The sequence below is a fragment of the Passer domesticus genome, chromosome 11 (assembly GCF_036417665.1).
Source record: "Passer domesticus isolate bPasDom1 chromosome 11, bPasDom1.hap1, whole genome shotgun sequence".
Classification (NCBI taxonomy): domain Eukaryota; kingdom Metazoa; phylum Chordata; class Aves; order Passeriformes; family Passeridae; genus Passer; species Passer domesticus.
In genome coordinates, this window is record NC_087484.1 from 18,970,964 (window position 1) to 18,991,394 (window position 20,431).

General features: G+C 40.0%; 2 protein-coding genes across 15 annotated transcripts in view; one reads left to right on the forward strand and one right to left on the reverse strand.

The window, feature by feature from the left end:
- GIGYF2 (GRB10 interacting GYF protein 2) overlaps nucleotides 1–20,431 on the reverse strand; it is a 72,275-nt gene that overhangs the window by 22,375 nt on the left and 29,469 nt on the right. For all 14 annotated transcript variants that reach the window (XM_064386105.1, XM_064386101.1, XM_064386102.1 and 11 more), the window contains one exon: nucleotides 3,933–4,112. In XM_064386105.1, coding sequence (XP_064242175.1) covers nucleotides 3,933–4,112 — 180 coding nt within the window. The remainder of the gene's footprint in view (nucleotides 1–3,932; nucleotides 4,113–20,431) is intronic.
- On the forward strand, nucleotides 9,626–19,121 carry KCNJ13 (potassium inwardly rectifying channel subfamily J member 13). Its single transcript, XM_064386164.1, has 3 exons — nucleotides 9,626–9,897; nucleotides 15,950–16,430; nucleotides 17,274–19,121. Exons 2-3 carry the CDS (start codon nucleotides 15,953–15,955, stop codon nucleotides 17,894–17,896), a joined length of 1,101 nt encoding a protein of 366 aa, XP_064242234.1. The 5' UTR covers nucleotides 9,626–9,897; nucleotides 15,950–15,952; the 3' UTR covers nucleotides 17,897–19,121.

Here is a 20,431-nt window from a genome sequence, read left to right on the forward strand (position 1 = left end):
TTCAACAATCTGTGCATCAGAATCAGTGCAGCCTCACAGTATCAGATGTCTACAAAAAAAAAAACCTAAATCACAGTCAGGGGGAGAAATGTGCTCCTGTTTCATGACTGACGAATGTTTCCACACTCACCTTAATACTCTAACTATTAATATCAGCCATGCAAAAATCCACCTTTGTCTCACAAATACAAGAAATGTAAAACAAACTTTTCCCAGAAACATTCTGAACTTCAATATTAAATTTTACCAAGGAAACACAAATGTTATATTGTAACAAGGCCTTCACTATTCCCTATGTGCTTATTTGCAAATAGTTCCGCAGGATAACTTAACCTACACTTCTAGTTATGCCTCGCAAAGAAAGCAGTATTAAACCATCAAATCAATGTTCTGAGGCAATCTTTTTAATGTTATTAAAGAAAGAGATTTAAGTGTGAGAGGCTGTTGACAACCAGACAACATTTCTGATTGAGTCCCTGGACAGACAGCTCTCATAAAAGCAGCCATGTCCATGTCAGGTCTCCCAGCAGGGCAGAGGAGCCTGCACTGAGAGGAGCCTGTATTTTTCCACAGTTCATATGCCAATGCCAGGAGTGCAGCTCTTCAGAGTGAGACCCAGAAATGTGGTTTCTCAAGGTGAATTCTAAGCACTTTGTTAAGCCCAAGTATCTTCAAAGCTCAAATGAAGAGCCGTTTAGTCTGCTTGCAGAGATTTAGTCACACCATCTTTTACAGCTCCCACATTTTCAGAGCTATGTGGAGAGGCAAAAAGACATAGGTGTAGCAGAGCCATGCCCTCATTTCTTAGTAACAAAATGTGTTTGTAAAAGCCCAGATAGAATATAGGCCATAATTCAGGTCTGAAATACCAGGCTGCCAACCCTTTAAAGCAAGCCAAGAGGAGAAACAAACCTGAATTGTTATCTGAAGTTTTTTAGCCAGCAGTTAGGACACAAACACAGCTTTAAGGTCAGCCCTACACTATTACTAGGCAGTAGTTACATGTTCAGTATTTCAAGTGTAGAGACAATTTTAAGCTTAATTTATCCATTGCAATTTATGGTGACACTGTAGGTAAAAGACAGGATTAATGGCTGTTTCAGGACATCCAAGAACACCTTAGCCTTATTAATAGCTATTTCTCTCATAAAAGTTATATCCTCTAACTCAGCAGTGAAATTTTAAATATATACTAAAGAATACTAAATGTTAACAGAACACTTAAAGGAGTAATAATGCACTTTTTTGGGCATGTATTATATCTAGACCTAGTACTTACTTTGCTCAATTTTGGAGCAAGATTCTCCAATGTACTTTAGTTGCTTCATGATATGCCCAAAAATTCAACTGTAGTTGAATTTTTCAACTCTAGCTCAATTATAGCACCTGATTCTGAAAGTGGACTGAATCAAGATAGATTTGAAAAGCCTTTCAAACAAAGCAGCAACTAAAAAAATCTTTATATGAAAGTACAGCCTAAGGCCTCTCTCAAATGCTTCTCTGGAAAAAGATCAATTTGAACAGCTATTTACACAAAGACACAAAATCATATCAGAAATTCCAGTCAAGAAAAACTTATTCCTATTTCTTAAGGCTGACTTGGTAACCAAAACCATAAACATCTATAGATCAGTCACTAGTTTTGAGATCAAAACAGATTTGTAGATGTTTTTGACAAAACAGACTTGACCTTGCAAATTTAAAGGGAAATTACTGTATGAATGCAAGAACTGTAACAACACAGAGGGGGTTTTTAGACATTTGTAATTTTAAAACATGATTTAAAAAAAAACCAAAAACTTTGAAGCAGCCAGTGCATCTATATCTGCAATCACACTCTTCTAGCAGTTACTGAAGCTAGTGTAAAGATCCTAGCAGGGAGTACACAGATACAAGCCACAGGAAAGACCAACTAAACAAATGAAAACAGTCCTCTGAAGATATTCCTCTTTTTTTAGCAGGACATAGGACTTTACTATTACCTAATACCAGAATAAGTATAAAGAAGTAGTTGGAACCTTGCCAATTTGATTTAAGGTCATTGTTTAAAGCAAAAATGTGATTTCAACCATTTTGATAGTTCTGTTGCTACTATTAAGAGGAGAAATCAAATACAGCTCTGATGAAAGCTGGAACTAGAAAAATATAGCTGTCAGCTTAGGCTATCTCAAAATTAGCAACTTTTCTGCAGATTCACATAGGTCTTCGAACAGGCTTTCAATGCTAGCTGCTAAAACTAACTTGGTAAAAGAAGTTCAGTTAGTTTCTACTACACTGAAAATTCAAATAAGCAAAAATTTACATGACAGAATTGAGACAAATTTTCAAAACCTTCCTCAGAACATCCAAAAAAGTTCAAGACCTGAATGAACTTCTGAACTTGGAGGTCTACTCTTCCTTTTAAGCTAAAGCATGCAGGCTGGTACTCACAGAACACTCCACTCCTGAGTATCATGCTGCATCATGAGGTAGCTGGCCTGATGCTGCCTCAACTAGATAAAAAAGCAGCAGTGTCTGACCAACAACTGTGACCAAACACTGGGGAAAAGAAAATTATCTTCTTCAAGATTTGCCGTTTAGCTCTGCTCTAAATAGAAAACATATGATGATAAATCAAGCCTTGGGCTCATTGCTAAATTTTAGTACAAGAGAACAGCTCTTTGAGAGGAGAGTTATACACAGTTATGAAGAAAGCTCAGAACAGAGGTGATGGCTGCTTCCAACTGTACTGAAACTCTGGGATGTTGAAAACAGCTACAGAGCCACTACAAGGGTGACTGAGACTTCTTTTTTATTGAACAGAAGAAACTGTCCACCTCAGCTCCAAAAGTGTCCTGTGCTTTCTTTGCTTTCCTATCAAGTTTAGCATGGAGCAAAGGATGCTCAATCACCCCCTAGCATTACCAGAAAGGAGGTTTAGATTGGGCATTAGAAGCAATTTCTTCACTGAAAGGGTTGTCAAGCATTAGCACAGATGCTCAGGAAGTGGTGGAGGCCCCATCCCTGGAGGCATTTAGAAGCCATGTAGATGTGGCACTTAGGGACATGGTTTAGTGGTGACCTTGGCAGTGCTGGGTCAATGGTTGGGCTCCAACACCTTTAAAGGTCTTTTCCAAACTTAACAATTTTACTATTCTATGAAGATGTAACAGTAGAAAAGCCTAATTCTCTCCTGGTACTCCAGAAGCCTTCTGCAGCCAAAAGACAGACAAACCCAGGATCCCACAACAGGTATCTTTTTGGAATCTTTTCCAAAAAGAAGGAAAAAAAACCCCTATATTGTTTCAGTCCTACTACTGAAATACCAAGCTCTGCTTTGTACTTCTCCTGCAATTCCAGCAATGCAATTCTGGAAACCAAGTGAACAGACTTGCCCTGTCAGGCCTGGGAAGGGGAGAGTGAAACCAAACAGGTGCCTGAAATTTATTGAGACAAGATATCCTTTTACTAACTATGTGTAGAGCAACATGTTTTGAGATTTTCCAAGGATGCTTCTTGGCATTGCAAACACGTCTGGAAAACTAGAAAGTGGTCAATGACCAGAGTGGTTAGTGTCAGTGTCACTCTGCAGCATTAGGTATGCTGTCTAATGTGGGTGATTTCTGTTCCCTCACAGTCACAAAGAAACAGTACTATTAAAAACCCCTTATTTTACCAGGTGCACACACCTGGAGCACAATACAGACAAGTGCACACCTGGAAAGTATTGTTCCCTTAAATATGTAAGGGTACTGAAGATGCTAAAAGGAAAACAAAAGGCAGGCAATTTCATGCTAAACATTTAGTGACCAAGAACCTCCCATGTGCCAGAACAGTGTTCAATGACCAAGAGTACATGAAGCTATTTCTCCCTGAACGTGGCACCTCCCTCTGCTCATGGCCTCTGCCCTCTGTGTAACCACAGGTGTGTGTTTGCCCAGCTCTGCTCTCACCTGGACTGTGAGGACGCCACCTCTCCCCATCCCTCCGTGACCCAGCCAGTCGCCAGCCTCCATCCTCATCTTCCCCATTCTGCTCCTCCCTGAAGATGCGCCAGTTCTCGCTCTCAGAGCGTATAAATTCGTGTTTCCTCCCTGCGGGCACTGTCCCACCTTCCTCAAAGTTTGGTCTCACTGCAAAGAAAACACAGGCCAGTGAACATGTGTCCTGTCTTTAGAAACACAGAAATACAAAAGGGTTGAAATCTTGCTCTCTTGGAGGCAAAAAATGCAGCAGAAGTGGTTATAGGAACCTAGGAAAGCAATAGAAATTCAAGAAGGAACATGACAGATTTAAGAAATCCAGGTGCCTATGTACCTTGGGATGGAAAGACAAAAAACAAAAAAATCCAGAAGGAAGCAAAGCATGTAAGTAATTAGAACACGGATAGGAAAGGCAAAGGAGGAAAAGGCAGTTTAAGAGATGTAGGGAAATGTAACAGAAAGAAGGCAAAAGTGTGCAGAGAAAAAGAATAAACTGCTTTATCATGAGGTGTCTCAAGCTAAATGGGAGCACAATGTAAACATTATATAAACCAAACACATTTCCTACTTCTGTAATAAAAAGAAGGTGAGATCTATTTATTTAATCCAACATACAGCAGTCTAACTATTAGGAAACACTGAAAATTTAAAGTAGTATTGGGGAATAAACGAGAAAAACTTAGAAATGTTAACATTATGCTGTGAATCCATCTTCTGGAGAGCCAAGGTCACTGCATGAAGGGCTAGAAGCAATTATGCCCGAGCTGAAGGATAAGTCTAACAGAAGTTCAGGAGACAGGATAGTCTTTTAATTCCCAGTGTACGTTATATTCAAAACAAAACAGAAAATCGTCAAGTACTTATGAAGAGCAACTGTGTCAGAAAAGAATGATACAAATATTTTTATGAGAAGACTCCATATTATACACCAAGATTTCCAAGTCATACACCAGTATGCCAAGGCTTAACACAGATGCTGCTTTCACTGCTGACTTGCCCTGACAAGACAGCCCATCCCTGAAATAAGTTTCTTCAGCTGTGTAGCACCAGAATTGTCACAGGAACCACACTGATGTCATTTCTTCACTGGTACTATTATCCCAGTGTTACCCTGAAATTGTGGTGTTATCTATAAAAGGAAAAGTTTTCAAGTAGAGGAAGGTATACTAAATCTTCCCTCTTAAGAGTCCTAAAACCTAAAAATGTAAGATGCTATTTGGTGAAGTCTGTTTAGTATGCCTGATTTCTTAGACAGGAAAAACAAAAGAAAGTATGATCATGTACTAAGACTCCAGGGGTAGAAAGAGACATTTTTAAGTAATTTGTTTAGGAAGCATAGGAGAACGTTTTCTTAGCATCAGGCAATTTTTTCAAACAATGAAAAAGAAGAGGAAATAAAGAAGATCTGAAATTACGTGGCATATCAGACCTCTGTTTAGAACAGGAAAATTCTTCCTGCTAGAGATACTGCACACTGGAGACAGGAAGCACACACTGGTTCTCTACTTTGCAAGCACCTTGGGGAAAAACTGACATCCCTTCTCCACCATCTCAAAACACTGGAGGGAAAAAACATTTATCTTTCTCCAGCTCTAATTTTTCTGGAATACCTTTTTCCCTTATGTTGTTCCTATAAGAAGATTAATTATATATTTTTTTTTTATTATTTATTATATATTATTAGCACATTGGCTAATTTGAAGTCCAGCACCAGTACCTACGTTAAAGTTAAGCACCATACCAACAGGCAATGTCAGCTGTGAAGCCAAGTATAACCCAGTTACACCTTTACTTCACTGAAGGGGGCATCTGGCTGAAGACCACTTCTGGATTTGCTGGGCTTTGAGAAACAAAACAATCTGCAGACAGTGTATTTTGGGGAATCTCTGGTAATACTCCAAATAAAGCAAAATTGCTGGAGGCACTCAACTCCCTTCATTTGGTACATGTGATGCTGGCAACTTTTGATCTGGAGTGGATAAATCTTTGCAGATGAAGGTCAGCCACATTCTGTATTCCTGTGCTTCACAGAAAAGACAGGAAAGGAGCAAGCCAGACAGAAAAATCTAAGTCTGGGAATTTTTTTTTTGTTTTAAATTTTTGGTATCTAAAAAATATAATGCAGACTACAGTAACAAAAAGTGCAGGGAAGCCTCTCACCATTGCTCCTTGGATGGGCTTCCCATAATAGAAAAGCAAAAGGCAAAGCTACAAAGCTGAGTCAGCTGCAAGTAAAACACAGAGAGAGGTGCACAGAAGACAGCTGCAACCCAACAGAGCAGGGGAGCCTAAGTCCCAGACAACAAGGAAAGTGCCTCATTCTTTCTGAATTTATTTTTTAAATGCTAGAAAGAGGAAGAGATGCAACTTTTTTCATTTTGCAGCACAAGACAGTAGTTTTCTTCTTAAGAAAACAGGTACCAAAATAAAAAAGTTATTCAAATCACTATTTTGAGACACAAGAGTAATATTTTTACATATTTATTATTTTCATAAAGACTCGCAGCTATTACTTGACACTTATTCAGTAACATTAATTTGAGAGATTTTAGACTCTACCAATTAAGGGGGGGAAAAGGGAACTTCCATTGTAAGTTCAGTTGATTCTGGAGACTGCTCTTTAACTCAGACAAGCTCTCAGCTCACAGGTCCTGTTCCACTCTCCCAAAAACATTTAGGAGAAAGGTCACTTAAAGAACATTGTGCAGCCTGCTTTGCCATTGCATATCCAGGTTTTAGCTCCACTGCACATCTACTCATGCTATAGGCAAATCAAGACAACTCAGGTTCTGCTAGTCCTTAGGACTGCAGATTCTGCTCCCAAGAACTGAACTATCAAAGTCAGGTTTTGTATGCTGAATTTGCAGAAAATGGGGTTTGAAACACATCTCTGTAGAAGTTACAAAACATCAAATGCTGTTTGCCAAGTTCAGACTCTAGTGGGACCCTGCCTCTCTTCTGATTTTAAATTCTGTGGCATTACAAAAGTAGGAATGAAAAAAAAAAATCAAATATAAGGGGTCAGTATTATATTTATATGAGCATGGAATCACCTGTGGTTCCAAAACCTTTCCAAGCAGAGTAGCACTCCAGTGTCACATTTAAGACTGTTCTGATGCCACATTCAGTGCAATTAAGAGAAAAAATGCAATGTCTCATGACATACTTCAGTTTTCTAGAACATCACAGCAAGCATCAAAGAACAAGGTATGTGTCCAAACAGGTCTGGCATTAGATGATCCTGAAGATTAGACAGACCAGCCAAGAAACTGGTTCTTTACAAACACAAACCAGTCACGGGTTAAGGACCAGAAAAATCAAGCTGCCCAAGCGACAGACTCTGACAAACTGAATACAGGAATACGTATGTATGTATATGTAATCCTACAGATTACATCAAAATTCTTAACTTATAAAGTGCCAGCATATTCTTTGCAAACTGTTTCTAGATTTGAGAACAATCATTTCAGCTGAAATTACTTAGATCACAGAGTCAGGACTTGGCAATGTTTTAAGGACGAAAGAAACCAAAATGCAATCTATGGTTTTGCCATGGACTAATTGACTGGACTTCCTGAAGAGAAGGAGCAGTAAAAGGGCACCTCTGTTCAGGCCTGTCACAGAGCCAGCAGTGGTGTTTACAGAAAACTTCAGACAGAGCCGAGTGCTATCCAGCCAGAAAAGCTTGCAGCTGTGCAACACTGATTTGAAGGGATACTGACTGGAGAACAAGACTGGACTCAGGGATGTGGCCCCCTGGCAATGCCTTTATGGAGAGGACTTACTAACAGAATGGCAAATAACTTCTGTTCTCCAGGCTGTCAGCCCACGTTTCCTACACCACCCTCGCTGTCTGGAAAGAACAAACAGGAAGCAATGACTAACAGCACTGCTGTTTCTGCCCTTTAGAGGGGCAAGAACCAAGAGTCTATTAAGTACTTTGACTTGCTCTCCTCTCTGCTGCCTGCTACAGAATTCCTCAAGAGGAAGATAAAAATAAAAACCTTTGCAGTCAGTGGTTTTAAAGGAACTGAAATAACTTTGCCTAAATGTGTAATTGCTTAGTTTATTTTACAGAAGAATAAAATAAATGTCCTGAAGATGATGCTTCCAGAGAAAGACTACCTTCTCATTGGAACACTACTGGACATGCTAGAACACCACAGGAACACAAATACCATGAAGTGACTCCCAGTGACAGATCAGAAGTTCTGAATCCCACTTCTAGCTTCAAATTTTCAATCTCTCTGCATAAAATCTCAATCTCAACAGCAGGTCTCAAAAACATACTATATAACCCCATATTTTTTCACCAAATCAGCCATTATCTACTGTCACCAGTGTGAGTGAGCCAAGAGATGCAAAGGAATTAACAAGAGTTCAATTCCATAACACACCCGAAACACACACACTGTACCTGATTTCACCTGCTATACAACTGTGTAAAGATTTCCAATTCATTCAGTTGAGTTAGATTAGAAAACCAGTGACCACACAGCAAATGCTTTCTACAGTTCAAAAGATGGTTTCTAAGAAAATACTGTTTGCAACCAAAATCCTCCTTATGACTAAGTGAGGCTTAGTCACAAGTAGTGACTGCAGTGGAGGGAAGGGTGAAGGGCGAGTCACACCATCCTACAGCCTTGTCACACGGGTGGGAGTCCCCTGGCACTACATTATTTGCCCTGGTTTTCAAAGTCACACTATGCCTATCAACTTTCAGTGCTGTGCCTGAACATGTATTAAAATGTTCCATTCTAATGAAGCAAAAAATTAATGTTTTGCAATTTAGGGTTGGGGGAAGGTTAAAGAAGAAAAAATAGGGAGGATTTTGTTTCCTAAGCAGGAAAGTCTACATTAATGATTTTCCCAGCAGGCCTTCAGTAGTTTTACTGCAAACAACCACAGCCTTTGTTTCTCAGATCCTCTTACATCTGACGTTCAGTCAAAGCCCTCACATCAGCAGCTCACCAAAGGATAAAAAAAAAAGTGAACCAGGACTGTGTTCCAGAGCTGTCCTCAGAGCTGGTCCAGGAGGGAAGCACACTGACCACTCTGCACAGCTGCTCACTCAGACATACCCTCAACAACTCCTCTCATTTCACAAGTGAAAGAGCAAACAGCTTAAAAAAAGTGGTTTCATCTGCCACATGGAATCAGCAAGCCACCTAATCTGCCTTGTTTCATTCCTAGGCTTTAGCAAAATCCTGTGATTAATTCCATGCTTTCACAAAGGAGCAATGTGGAGATGGAAACTGCCAGGTCTACATCTTCTGAGCAGCATTAGGCTGCAATTCAGAGCTGCATCCACCTTCCCATTCACATTCCAGAGCACAACAGGAAAGGAAGAAGTGGAGCAGCAGTGGGACACAAGAGTGTCTCTCTTCACCCAAATGAACAGTAGTTCACACTGGTTGGAGACATGGTATCAGTGAACAGTGTGGGCTTTCAGCAGCAATATGGGAACTTTCCCACTCAGCTATTCCAAGGGAATTTTGGCCTTTTCAACTTTCATGCAAAACTTTAGGTTATACAAACCTAAAAAATTATCTTGATTAAGGAGGTGAGGAGGAATGCACCTTCTCCAAGTAAGTGTTTGAGGATTTCTCCTTGGCTGCTAAGAGTTTGTGTTGGGTAAAGAAATGCTCCTAACAAACCAGCATTCTTTTCCACATGATCAGAGCCAACCAGCCCCCCTGCAGGCAAAATGACCAATCAAATCAGCTTCAGAGGGAAACCAATCCCCCCAGCATATAAACACAGGAATGAGACATACAAACCCATTTTTAAAGGTTTTGGGGTTTTTTTTTAATCTTTACCAACCACTTGTGGGAAGTTTCTTGCTAGTGCTGGGACCAGTACACCAGACCAGAGCAGTCCCTCTCCTGGAGCCCAGGTTATCCCCTCCTCCTGCACAAAGACCCTCTGAAGACTGGTAAGTACATAAAACCATCATATTTTCCCTTCATTTTTTCTTATTGTACAATTTAAATTGTTCTGTCACTCTTTAATCAAAGAAAGCAAAGTTCTTTTCAGGACAGAGAGTTTTATTTCTAAGACTTGCTAAACTAAATATCACCTTAAACAAAACGGTTGATGATTTTTCCCCCTCAAAAAGAAGAAAATGCTCTCTCAGGTAACCAGAGTCCTAAGAGCACACAGAGCAAATCCAAAGTCTTTATGCAGTATTTTTTCAGAAAGTTTTTGAGAAAAGGGCTGAAAAGGCTCTGCAGACAGGGAGCATTTGCAAGCTCCAGCTACAGCAGGTGGGTGTCATGAAATTGGCCAAGAATTATGAAAAAGACATCCTCACCTTGCTGCACTCATAACTCAGCACTCAGTTCCATCACAAATTAAAAGAAACAAGCTTCACATCTTCAAACTTGCTTTTACCATCTCCAATTATATCTCAGATATCAACAGTTCTCGATCAATGCATTCATGCCTGTGCTTATGGACACAGAGTGAGCTGGCACCACTGCCCAGGACTCCATATGGACACAGAGTGAACCCCACTGTCCTGCAAAACTCAGCCACTCTAGGCAAGCCATGGGAAAGCCTGCAGCACACAGGGCAGGACTGCTCTTCAAAAACAGCAAGTTCTACTAAAAAAGGGTGGCAGCAAACTTCTACTACTGCAGCTTTACATTAAATAAAACCCTCCCTAGTAACTATCAAATTACTCCTCTGTTACCAATATTTAATTCTACATTTAAGTTTCTTTATAAGGATTTAATACATACTGGAATATTTTACAGCCTTTACTAAAACTTTGGTTAAATGTTGCTTTTCTGCTTCTCCAAAAGCAGCCAGACTAGTTGGTCCACTCGGGTGCAACTTCAAAAATCAAGAATTAGTGTTCAGAGTACTTATGTGAAAATACATTATATATAAAATGAAGCACTATTTAGCTTCCCCAAAATCAAGTATATAAGCAGCCTTGTTTTCTGTACTATAAAAGGAGACATACTCTGCCATTTTACCACCTCTTTCTTTAAAGTGCATTTAGTAATAAACTGCCACAGAAAGTCAAAAGTATGAGCTCTCACATCCTATCTTTTATGGCACTTGCTTTGAAAAAAGTAACTTGGGGCCAACAAATTCAAGTTTCCATTTTAACAAGACCTACTTATAAATGTAACAAGTCCAGAAAGCTTATCTTAATTCTGCACACTGCTCAGAAGTAACACTTTGTCACAAACTACTTCCATTCATCTCAATGAGGCATTAGCTACAAAACCAAAAGGACAAATATGTTTGAAATGTTAACTGTTCTACTCACAACAGAAGCACAAGCTTTCCAATGCAGCTTCTCAAGCTGAATTACTTCCTACATTTCTAAGACTGTCCCTTAATGTAAGTTATATGATCCAGTAATTTCATCCATACTGAAAAGCCTTCATTTCCTAATAGTAATGCCAGAGCACCTCCAAGAGTGGCCATACAGTCTAAAAAAAATACACAATAATCTAAAAATAAAACCACACAAAATAGCCATTTTAATAGCACCAAAAATGCCTTTAAAATCATAATCTCATTTGGTTCTTGTTGCAAAGTGCAAAGGCAGCAACAGACCTGCACAATCCCAGCTCAGAGCAGACAAGGTTTAAATCTGAAGCTTGTACATGATCATGCAAAGCCAGGCCAAGCAAAGAAGGAATGTACACATCCCCACAGGGGCATGCCACCACACAGATTCCAGCAAATTTTGGAATGATGCTGCAGCTATAAGCAGTTTTTGCAGTCACTCCCAGAAAATAGCAAGTCCTCAAGACCACTTTCCTGTCAGAATGAAGCAGCACAGCATAAACTATTTCTAATCCCTTCCAAGGTCAATTAGAACAGACTTCATTAAGACTAGAAGCTGAGCAAGTAGGACAACACTGCAGAAGTCTTGCCTGAACACAACTCCTCACTCAGGCTCCTCAAAAGGTTGCAGATGCATCTGTATATCAGGTTGAGAACAGGCTGGAAGTGTCACTGTGAATGCCTTCAACAGAGAAGGCAAATGGAAATGAAGACAGTGCTGCCAGTGAGTTTCCCTGCAAGAAAAAGCTAAGCAAGAGGAAAGGAGAGGAAATCAATGTGGTGGCATGGAACAGGAATGCAATAAAGGCTGTTACAACACAAGGAAGAAGAGCTTAATCAAAAAGGCAAAGCACTGGAGAGCCACAGCCTGGATCATGAATTTCAGAAATGCAAGCAACATCCTAAAGCTGTTAGGCAAGGTTTTATCACACATAAATCATTAGCCAGCCAGGTCAGTTTAGAACCTGTCCCACTGCTAGAAGGAATCTGTGATTTTTTTAAAAATTAGTACTCACCCTACCTTGATTTGTCTTAGAGGAGTGCATAAAAGAAAGAAGCCAGGATGAGGGACAAGATGATAAAAACACTAAAATCCAAAAAAAGCTAAGAACCAACTGACACAGTGGTGTTGGTGATAATTTAGCTTTCAAGGGAAGGTGAACAGGAAGGATTACACACAGCAAACGTGTGATACAGGACTGGTCAGCATGCCAAAAGAGGTTTAGAAAAGCCATTTCTGACAGTTCCTGTCTTTCTAGTCAGGGGCTATCAGCTGAGAAATGGAGGTACAAGAAACACCCAAAGCTTCATCAACAGTTGCCTAAGTCAGGAACCAGAAAAAGCAAAACCCACCAAATAACATAGCATAAAGGGTGTTGAGAGAGATCACTGGACAAACCTGGGTAAGAAACATTGCATGTATGTTAGAGCAGAGACAAGTATTCTCCAACATACACTGAATTTTTCTTCTCCAGTCGAAGCTGAATGTCCTTCCTAAAACATACACTGAAATAGGGATTAATGTGGGGTCATCAAGGACATGCCAGGCAGGGGATTCAATCAGGTGGTCCAAATTATACTTTGTAACTTCATTAATTTATCACTACAAGAAAAGAAGGTATTTGTATTTTTTTACTATGGGCTAGGAAAGGAGTAGAGAGAAGACATTAACACTTTTTAAATTCAAAGTCACATCTGCTCTTAAGCTGCCTCTGCTTTTGAGAATACAGAGGACTGATCCCCCAACCTGGGTAAGCTATTTCCCACGGGGCAGTTACTCTTTTCTCTTACTCACACCCAGCTGCACTGCTCTCAGTGTCTATTTGCAGGTTCTGATCTGTTTTTCTCACTCCAAGAAGCTAAGACTCGTGGCTCTTATTCCATCAATAGTGCTTGAAAAAGGGGGTTTTGCAACTCACACTTACATTTCCAATGCTATCCCTGCCGCTGAAACAGAACTAACATTTTCAACAGTCTTAGACTAGAAAAATGAGAGCACTGTACCAGTGCATAACCTGGTTAACCTAGGAAGGCAAATTCACCTGCTTGGGAGTCTCAAGGAGCAGAGACACAGGACTGTTTTGAAATGTGCTGCTGGGAGCTAATGTAGGTTCTCTTTGAAAGTACTTTCAAAATCTGTCAGGAATCAATCCTCCCCCATTGAAAAAATCCCAAAGAACCTGACTGATTTTTTTCAGAGTTTGAGACAACATTAAGTGATTAATCACCACCTTCAGAAGTTCCTTAATCAACAAATCTGAGATCCTACAATGCTGACAGCATTTGCTCTAGGTCTGTAGTGTTCAAACACACAGCCTTAGCACTCACGTGAAGATCTGAAGCACAGCCAAAAAAAAGTTCCATCTTAAGAATGTTTTCCCTGTTTTCTTAATGTATGTAACACCACCAAAAAGGCTTCTGTCACCAATCAGTCAGCATCAGAACCATTTCCACAACATCTATTTGTTCTGTAAACCCATACTGCTTAGAGTCTACAAAGCAGATCCTGCCCTCAAACTACCACAAGAATTTACAGAAAACCACAAGTTTGGCTTTTGGTTATGTTTTGTTGTTTTGGGTTTTTTGTTGGTTTGCTGGTTTGTTTGGAATGCACGATGCACTCAGAGGCATTTTGTTCTGTAAGTGTCCTCTATTCAAACAAGGACTGTTTCTTTTGAGTACTGCTTACTCTGATAAACCAAGGCACTGTTCAGAGCTCATTTTCAACAAGGCCCCCATCAGAGATACCCACCCAGAGATGCCCATTTTCCAGCTCCTTCAAGGCCTCCAGAAGGGCTCGTCTAAATCTTAACACAAGGACTGTGCTCTACAGACAAGTCACTAATCATTGGATTACTGAAATACATAGAATTACTGTACAGCAAAGTGACAACTGCCATTCAGGGAGCTATGCAGCAGACTGAAGAGCCACCTCAGTAAAGGTGGGGGTCATGCTATAAACTGGATGGACTAGAACCAAAATCCCCCAAGAAAAGTAGCCTGGTACCATACACCAGGAGAACCTCACTAAGTCCACTGAAGTCCCTGACACAGGGAATGATTTCAAAATATTCCTACTGGGAGATGTGAACTGGAAAATTGAAAATAAGGGGAAAACCACCAAATTCCACTCAGGCCATCATCTACTTTATCTCCTCCTGACTACAGCATGGACAGAAGTAATAACTGGATGGATTTGAGAAAAAATAAAATTGAGATGACACTGACTATTTAGCTAATCTTCATATCTGGGTAGGCATTTAACACAAGTAAAAGCAAAAGAGAATCTTCTGTAGTTACTAAAATTTGGTTGGAGATTAAGCAAACAGTCATGTAAACTGCTGGTTTATGGGATCAAAGATACCAAGACAAATTTTCACCTATCATAAATTGATTCTGAATTTCAGAATCCTTACTTCTAATGCATTTCAAGAGAAAACTAAGATGGCACTGTTGCAAGGGAAAAAACCAATTCCTCTATGAAAAATATAATAGACTGAAACAGCCATCGTTCAAAGAAAAGTCAAAACTGACAGGAAACCAAAACTGACTAAACACACCATATATAATTATAATTTGCAGAATTCACAGGTATTGTTTAATTCTCTGTTCTACAAAAAAGCTTCCTCACAACCTTCTTTAAACAGGTTGTAGCCTCATGAAGTCTCTATTTTACACAAACCTGTACTTAACTTTAATCTGCCCCAGGTGAACTTTAAACAAACAGTACTTATAAAACATATGGATTTGAGTGACCACTGTCTTTTCAAAAGACATTTACCAGCTCTGGCAAATTCCACAAGCTTTGAGGTTCAAAAGCAAACAAAGGAGCCTGATATGCCAAATACCTATAGATATCCATTTTGCTTCCCATATCTGCAATTCTACCTTAATTCTCACAGGCTTGCTGTCCTATTTTACTTGGTCACTAGTAAAAATTGCACTGCTCAGGCAGACTAGACTGGAAATTATGTCACAGTGTATTTTCTGAACTGCTCTCCTGCCCTCTTTTTACCTGATCCTTACATAAACAGCCTCAGATTCCCAGAAGGAGCTCTGCCCTGAATACTCTAATTCTGTTAAACTGGACATGGTGGCTGCAGACAGGAGATAACTCTTGAGCTAGAAGAGTCAGAAAGGGCTAGTAGCTGTAGTACAGCATTCCCCTAAAATGCATAAATACATTACAGAAATAATATAATAAACATCCTTTCCTTAGCACTATATTATTATTAATAGTATTCATAATAGTATCAGTAAATTATTATACTATGTTCAAAACAAGTTACAAAATCTGATACAGTCAGCAAAACTCAAGTTTCTTTCCATACACAGCATGCCTAATCCCATCCCACTCACCCCAAAAGAATTAAAGCATGTGACTCCAATGTAAATTTAGGAAGGTAAAGTATGAAATTCATATTTAAACAGCTAAGCAGGGAGAATTTGAGCAGTAGTCAGATTTTTAAACCTAATCTTTTCTAGCAAAGTATTACCACAAACAGTGGTAAATTCCTCTCCAGGCTCCTGACTTAATCTTCTCTGGATTGCAATGTATAAGCCCTCCTTTGTTGGCTGCAGTATTTCTACCCCTGCTGATGTGTCAGAAGCTGTGAACATTAGGCAAAATACAAATACGTGGCATTGTATCACTTTTTCTCCTTTCTTCTCCTTGCTAGAAGATGACGACAGATACAACAGAGGGCAATAACACCAAATCCAGCGCTCCCCTCCTGACTCAGAGATACCTGAGGCTGGTGACCAAGGATGGACACAGCACGTTCCAGATGGCTGGTGCCCAAGGCAGAGGTGTGGCATACCTCCGAGACGTGTGGGGGATACTCATGGACATGCGCTGGAGGTGGATGATGCTCGTCTTCTCAGCTTCCTTTGTCATTCACTGGCTGGTGTTTGCAGTGCTCTGGTATCTGCTGGCTGAGATGAATGGGGACCTGGAGCTGGACCACGATGCTCCACCTGACAACCACACTATATGTGTCAAGTACATCACCAGTTTTACAGCTGCCTTCTCCTTCTCGCTGGAGACACAACTCACGATTGGCTACGGCACCATGTTCCCGAGTGGGGACTGTCCCAGTGCCATTGCACTGCTGGCAATCCAGATGGTCCTGGGGCTCATGCTAGAAGCCTTCCTCACAGGTAATCCCTCCTACTCCATCTTTACACACAACAGGCATAACAGCTGGATTTAACAATAGAGCTAGAAATACTGTTCACTTGGGTATATGAAAGAACAATTAAGGTAGCCACTCAAGGATGACAAGATTTCGGCTATGTAGTACTAAAAGTTAAACACCTTTAATTAATAAAAGACAAATTAGGTGTTATCAATATCTGGACTTAATTTCACTATTAATTGGAAAATACTTGTGGTGGATCACTACATATCACTCTCAATCATTTATTTCTTGTACCATTCTCTCTCTCAGCTATTAGCATATCATTACAATATTTAACGTCAATTTGTTTTGATTTTTAAGGTACACTTTTGTCTAGCTGAGCTATCTTCATTGATCTTTAACTCAGTGTTTATGTATTCCTCAGTACCCAATGCAATGAAAGTTTTTGCAATGTCACAGCCATTTTGAGTTATTTTAAGTTATTTAAAATATTCTTCATGTTTAAAAGTAATCAAAATACTTTGAAAATACACAGGCTAGTTTACTGTGTATTAGAAAGAGCTTCTACAATATAACTTAGCAAGACCAGCTCCTATTACCAATTACAGTAAGTTGGGGCAAATTGACAGCCTCCTTACAGCTACAGTTAACTTCCAAATATTAATAAGTGAACATAATTTAGAAAAATAAGTATTTTAGGAATGCTGTACTGTTCTGAACAAAAGCAGGTTAGTATGACGCCAACCAAACATTTTTCAAAGACTGTCTTTCCAGCCTCAGTCTGTTTCTTCTCCCTAGAAACCTGCAGGGAGCCAGCCCAGGCCCTGTGCTCACACTGAGTTTGCTCTTTCCCATGCCCCAGGTGCTTTCGTGGCCAAGATTGCCCGCCCAAAGAACCGGGCACTCTCCATCCGCTTCTCGCGCTCCGCCGTGGTCACACGCAGCGAGGGCAAGCCACACCTCATGTTCCAGGTGGCCAACACTCGCTCCAGCCCCCTGACCAGTGTCCAGATCTCTGCTATACTTTACCAAGAACAAGAGAGTGGGCAGCTGCACCAAACTAGCATTGACTTTCACCTGGACAGTGTCACTGCAGACGAGTGTCCTTTTTTCATTTTCCCACTGACCTACTACCACTGCATCACGGCATCCAGCCCGCTGGCTGCTCTCCTTCAAAGAGAAGCTCCTCACCACTTTGAGCTGGTCGTTTTCCTGTCAGCTGTGCAGGAGGGCACAGGAGAAACATGTCAGAGGAGAACATCCTACCTCCCATCAGAGATCCTGGTGTACCACCGCTTCGCCTCCCTGCTGGCCCGCAATGCCAAAGGCGAATACCAGACCAAGATGGAGAATTTTGACAAGACTATTCCTGAGCTCCCAGCTGCACCTGACTCAAATAGTCCAAAAAGGACTGACAAGGAGATCCGCATCAATGGACAGCATATCGACAGCTTCCAGCTCTCTGAGACTGGCCTCACAGAGTAGAGATAACATACCTTGAACTTTGTGCTTTTTTAATTATTATTACATTAAACTTGCGGGTTCCGTTTAAAAACTTACTTCCTTGCCTGCCCTGCGATCTTCTAATGATCTCTCTCTTGTAGTCTCACCCTTCTGATTACAACGTGATATACAGAGTGAAGAGAATGTGTGTGCCCACTGAGGAGAGGCTGCATTAACCACCCAGGATGAAGTCAGGTGCCCGAATCACAGTACTAATTTATGGGAAATTAGAAGAGCTATCTGCTGAATTCACCAGACTATGATTAAAGCTACACTGACCCCGAAAGGAGAGAGCTTCAAAACTCCCAAAGCTGACCAAAGTCATAATTAGCCAGCTTGTGACAAAATGGACAACAAAACAAAAGCAGAAAAAAATATGAGGTCATCCAGTGAATAGATGAGTTCTGGTATAAGTAACTCTGTTCATCAAAAAGCCTAGCTTTGCCATTCTGACTCTTCGGGAATACAGACTTACATCATGTTTCAGATGGCTGAAAGTCCTGCCAATCTCTCATGGCAGTGAACAGAACTCCAGCTGTGCTTATTAAGCAAAATTATAAATGCTAAGTGCAGTTCTTCATTCTGCCAAATAAGAGAGCATCTTGCTCTCAGACAGGTCTGTGAACATACTATCACAAAATCTGGGTGTATATGACAAATACTGCAATGGAAATTTTTTCTTATTTGAAGACACTGAATAAATTATTTAGCAGTGGAAAAAAAAAAGACTATTTTTAATGAATGAATGTAGGGTTTTTTTAAAGGCCATACATTCCACATGTTTTCACCTTTGTGCTGCTTGTTTCAACTATATGACCCAGAAGGAAACACTATATATGTGAAAGTAGAACTGCATCCATTGATATTTTATGCTTTCTAACATCAATCTTTGCCTGTACACAGAGCACAAAATATATTTAGAGACACTTGAATCAATTTTGAAATAAAAAATTAAAACAAACTGAGACTTCTGTATTTAAGTGCCTCATAAAACTACTGCAATTAAGAAGTTCCTAAATAATTTAAGATGCTAAAGGAAAAACACAATGATGGATAACTGTTTCCAAGCTCTCAACAAAAGCAGTGCCTATTAGGTGTTCATACCTGAACACTCAAGTAGAATTAAAATAAAGCTACCTTTCAAAGGTAAAAGATTTTTCCCAGAAACCCAGATGGCATAAATACCAACTTTCACTAACAACAGTATAAGACATTATCAAATATACTTCCTTTAATGTCACCCAAGCGGTCAGCAGCAGGAAAAATGGTCTCAAGCTATCTGATGAGATAGCTTAAACTGAATTCTTCTCAAATCACAAAACTGTTGACTGAAGTGTGTTCATAACACAAAAGGGGTCAGCAAAAAGCTACTTTGGTTTAGGGTCTGGGAGTCACCCCACAGAAGCATTCCACATACAGTCAGGGAATGAGGCAGAAGGGCCACATTTTTGTTCTAACTGAGCTCTCATCCCAAAATAATTCAAGTGCTGCCTTCCCCCACTGCAGACCTAAGAGAGATTAGATTTATCACACACACTCCCAAAATCTTTTCCAAACTTAATTCTATGGACAAACATTCATGACTATCGTGGAGCTTGGAGAGCAGCACTCTATCAAGTTACACTGCCTTCATCCCTCTTCATCACCCTTTTTTTAGTTATTGACTCATACACAGTTTAAAGAACCCTTTTCCACCCTTGTGTCAACACCCATAATTTTTAATTATTTCTTGCAATTTTTCCACATTCTCTATCAATTTAAGACATTGATAAGAGGCCTACAAATTAAAAACCAGTGCAAGAGCAGTAAAACAGACTCTCGTGTGAAGGCTGAAATAGGGCAGCATTCTGTGAGGTACTGAGTATTGTTTCACAACATTCTGGGTGAGGCATTGTTACTCCCATGTATCAAATGGGTCTATAATCTCATGATTTAGAGCCAAAGGTATACAAAGCTATTTCTAATTTCAATTCACATCTAATCGAAGGTGGGCTGTTTTTTTGATTTCTACATGACTCAATACTTTGATGTTGTCCTGGTTTTAAAATATTTCTCTTTTTGCAGATTTGGTTTAAAAGGGAGTACAACAGCAAGTATAAAGAAAAAAAAATTTGTTAGTATATGCTAAATGCAATCTTCAAAAACTACTTTTTGGAATGCAAAACTGAGTGATACTGCAGAAGCAAATTAGACAAAGAATGTGTAGTTACTTCAGAACAAGGGCAATAAATACATTAATATTGCTTTTACAGTTCCAGAGAACTGGTGAATCATGGATGTCTGAAAGTACTGGAAATATCCCAAACTGGAGTAGAAACCTAGGAAAATTGCTGATGGGCCCTGATGCACCAACACAGCACTCCATGCTTTAGTACAGCAAGAGCAAACCGGTGATGAACCTTCTGTGAATGCAACTCCTGCCAGCAAGCCATGGCAGGAGAACAAGCCAGGCAGAGTGAGGGAAAGCATGATTCAAAGAAATTCAACATCCTTTTTGAGCCACTTGAACACACCTTT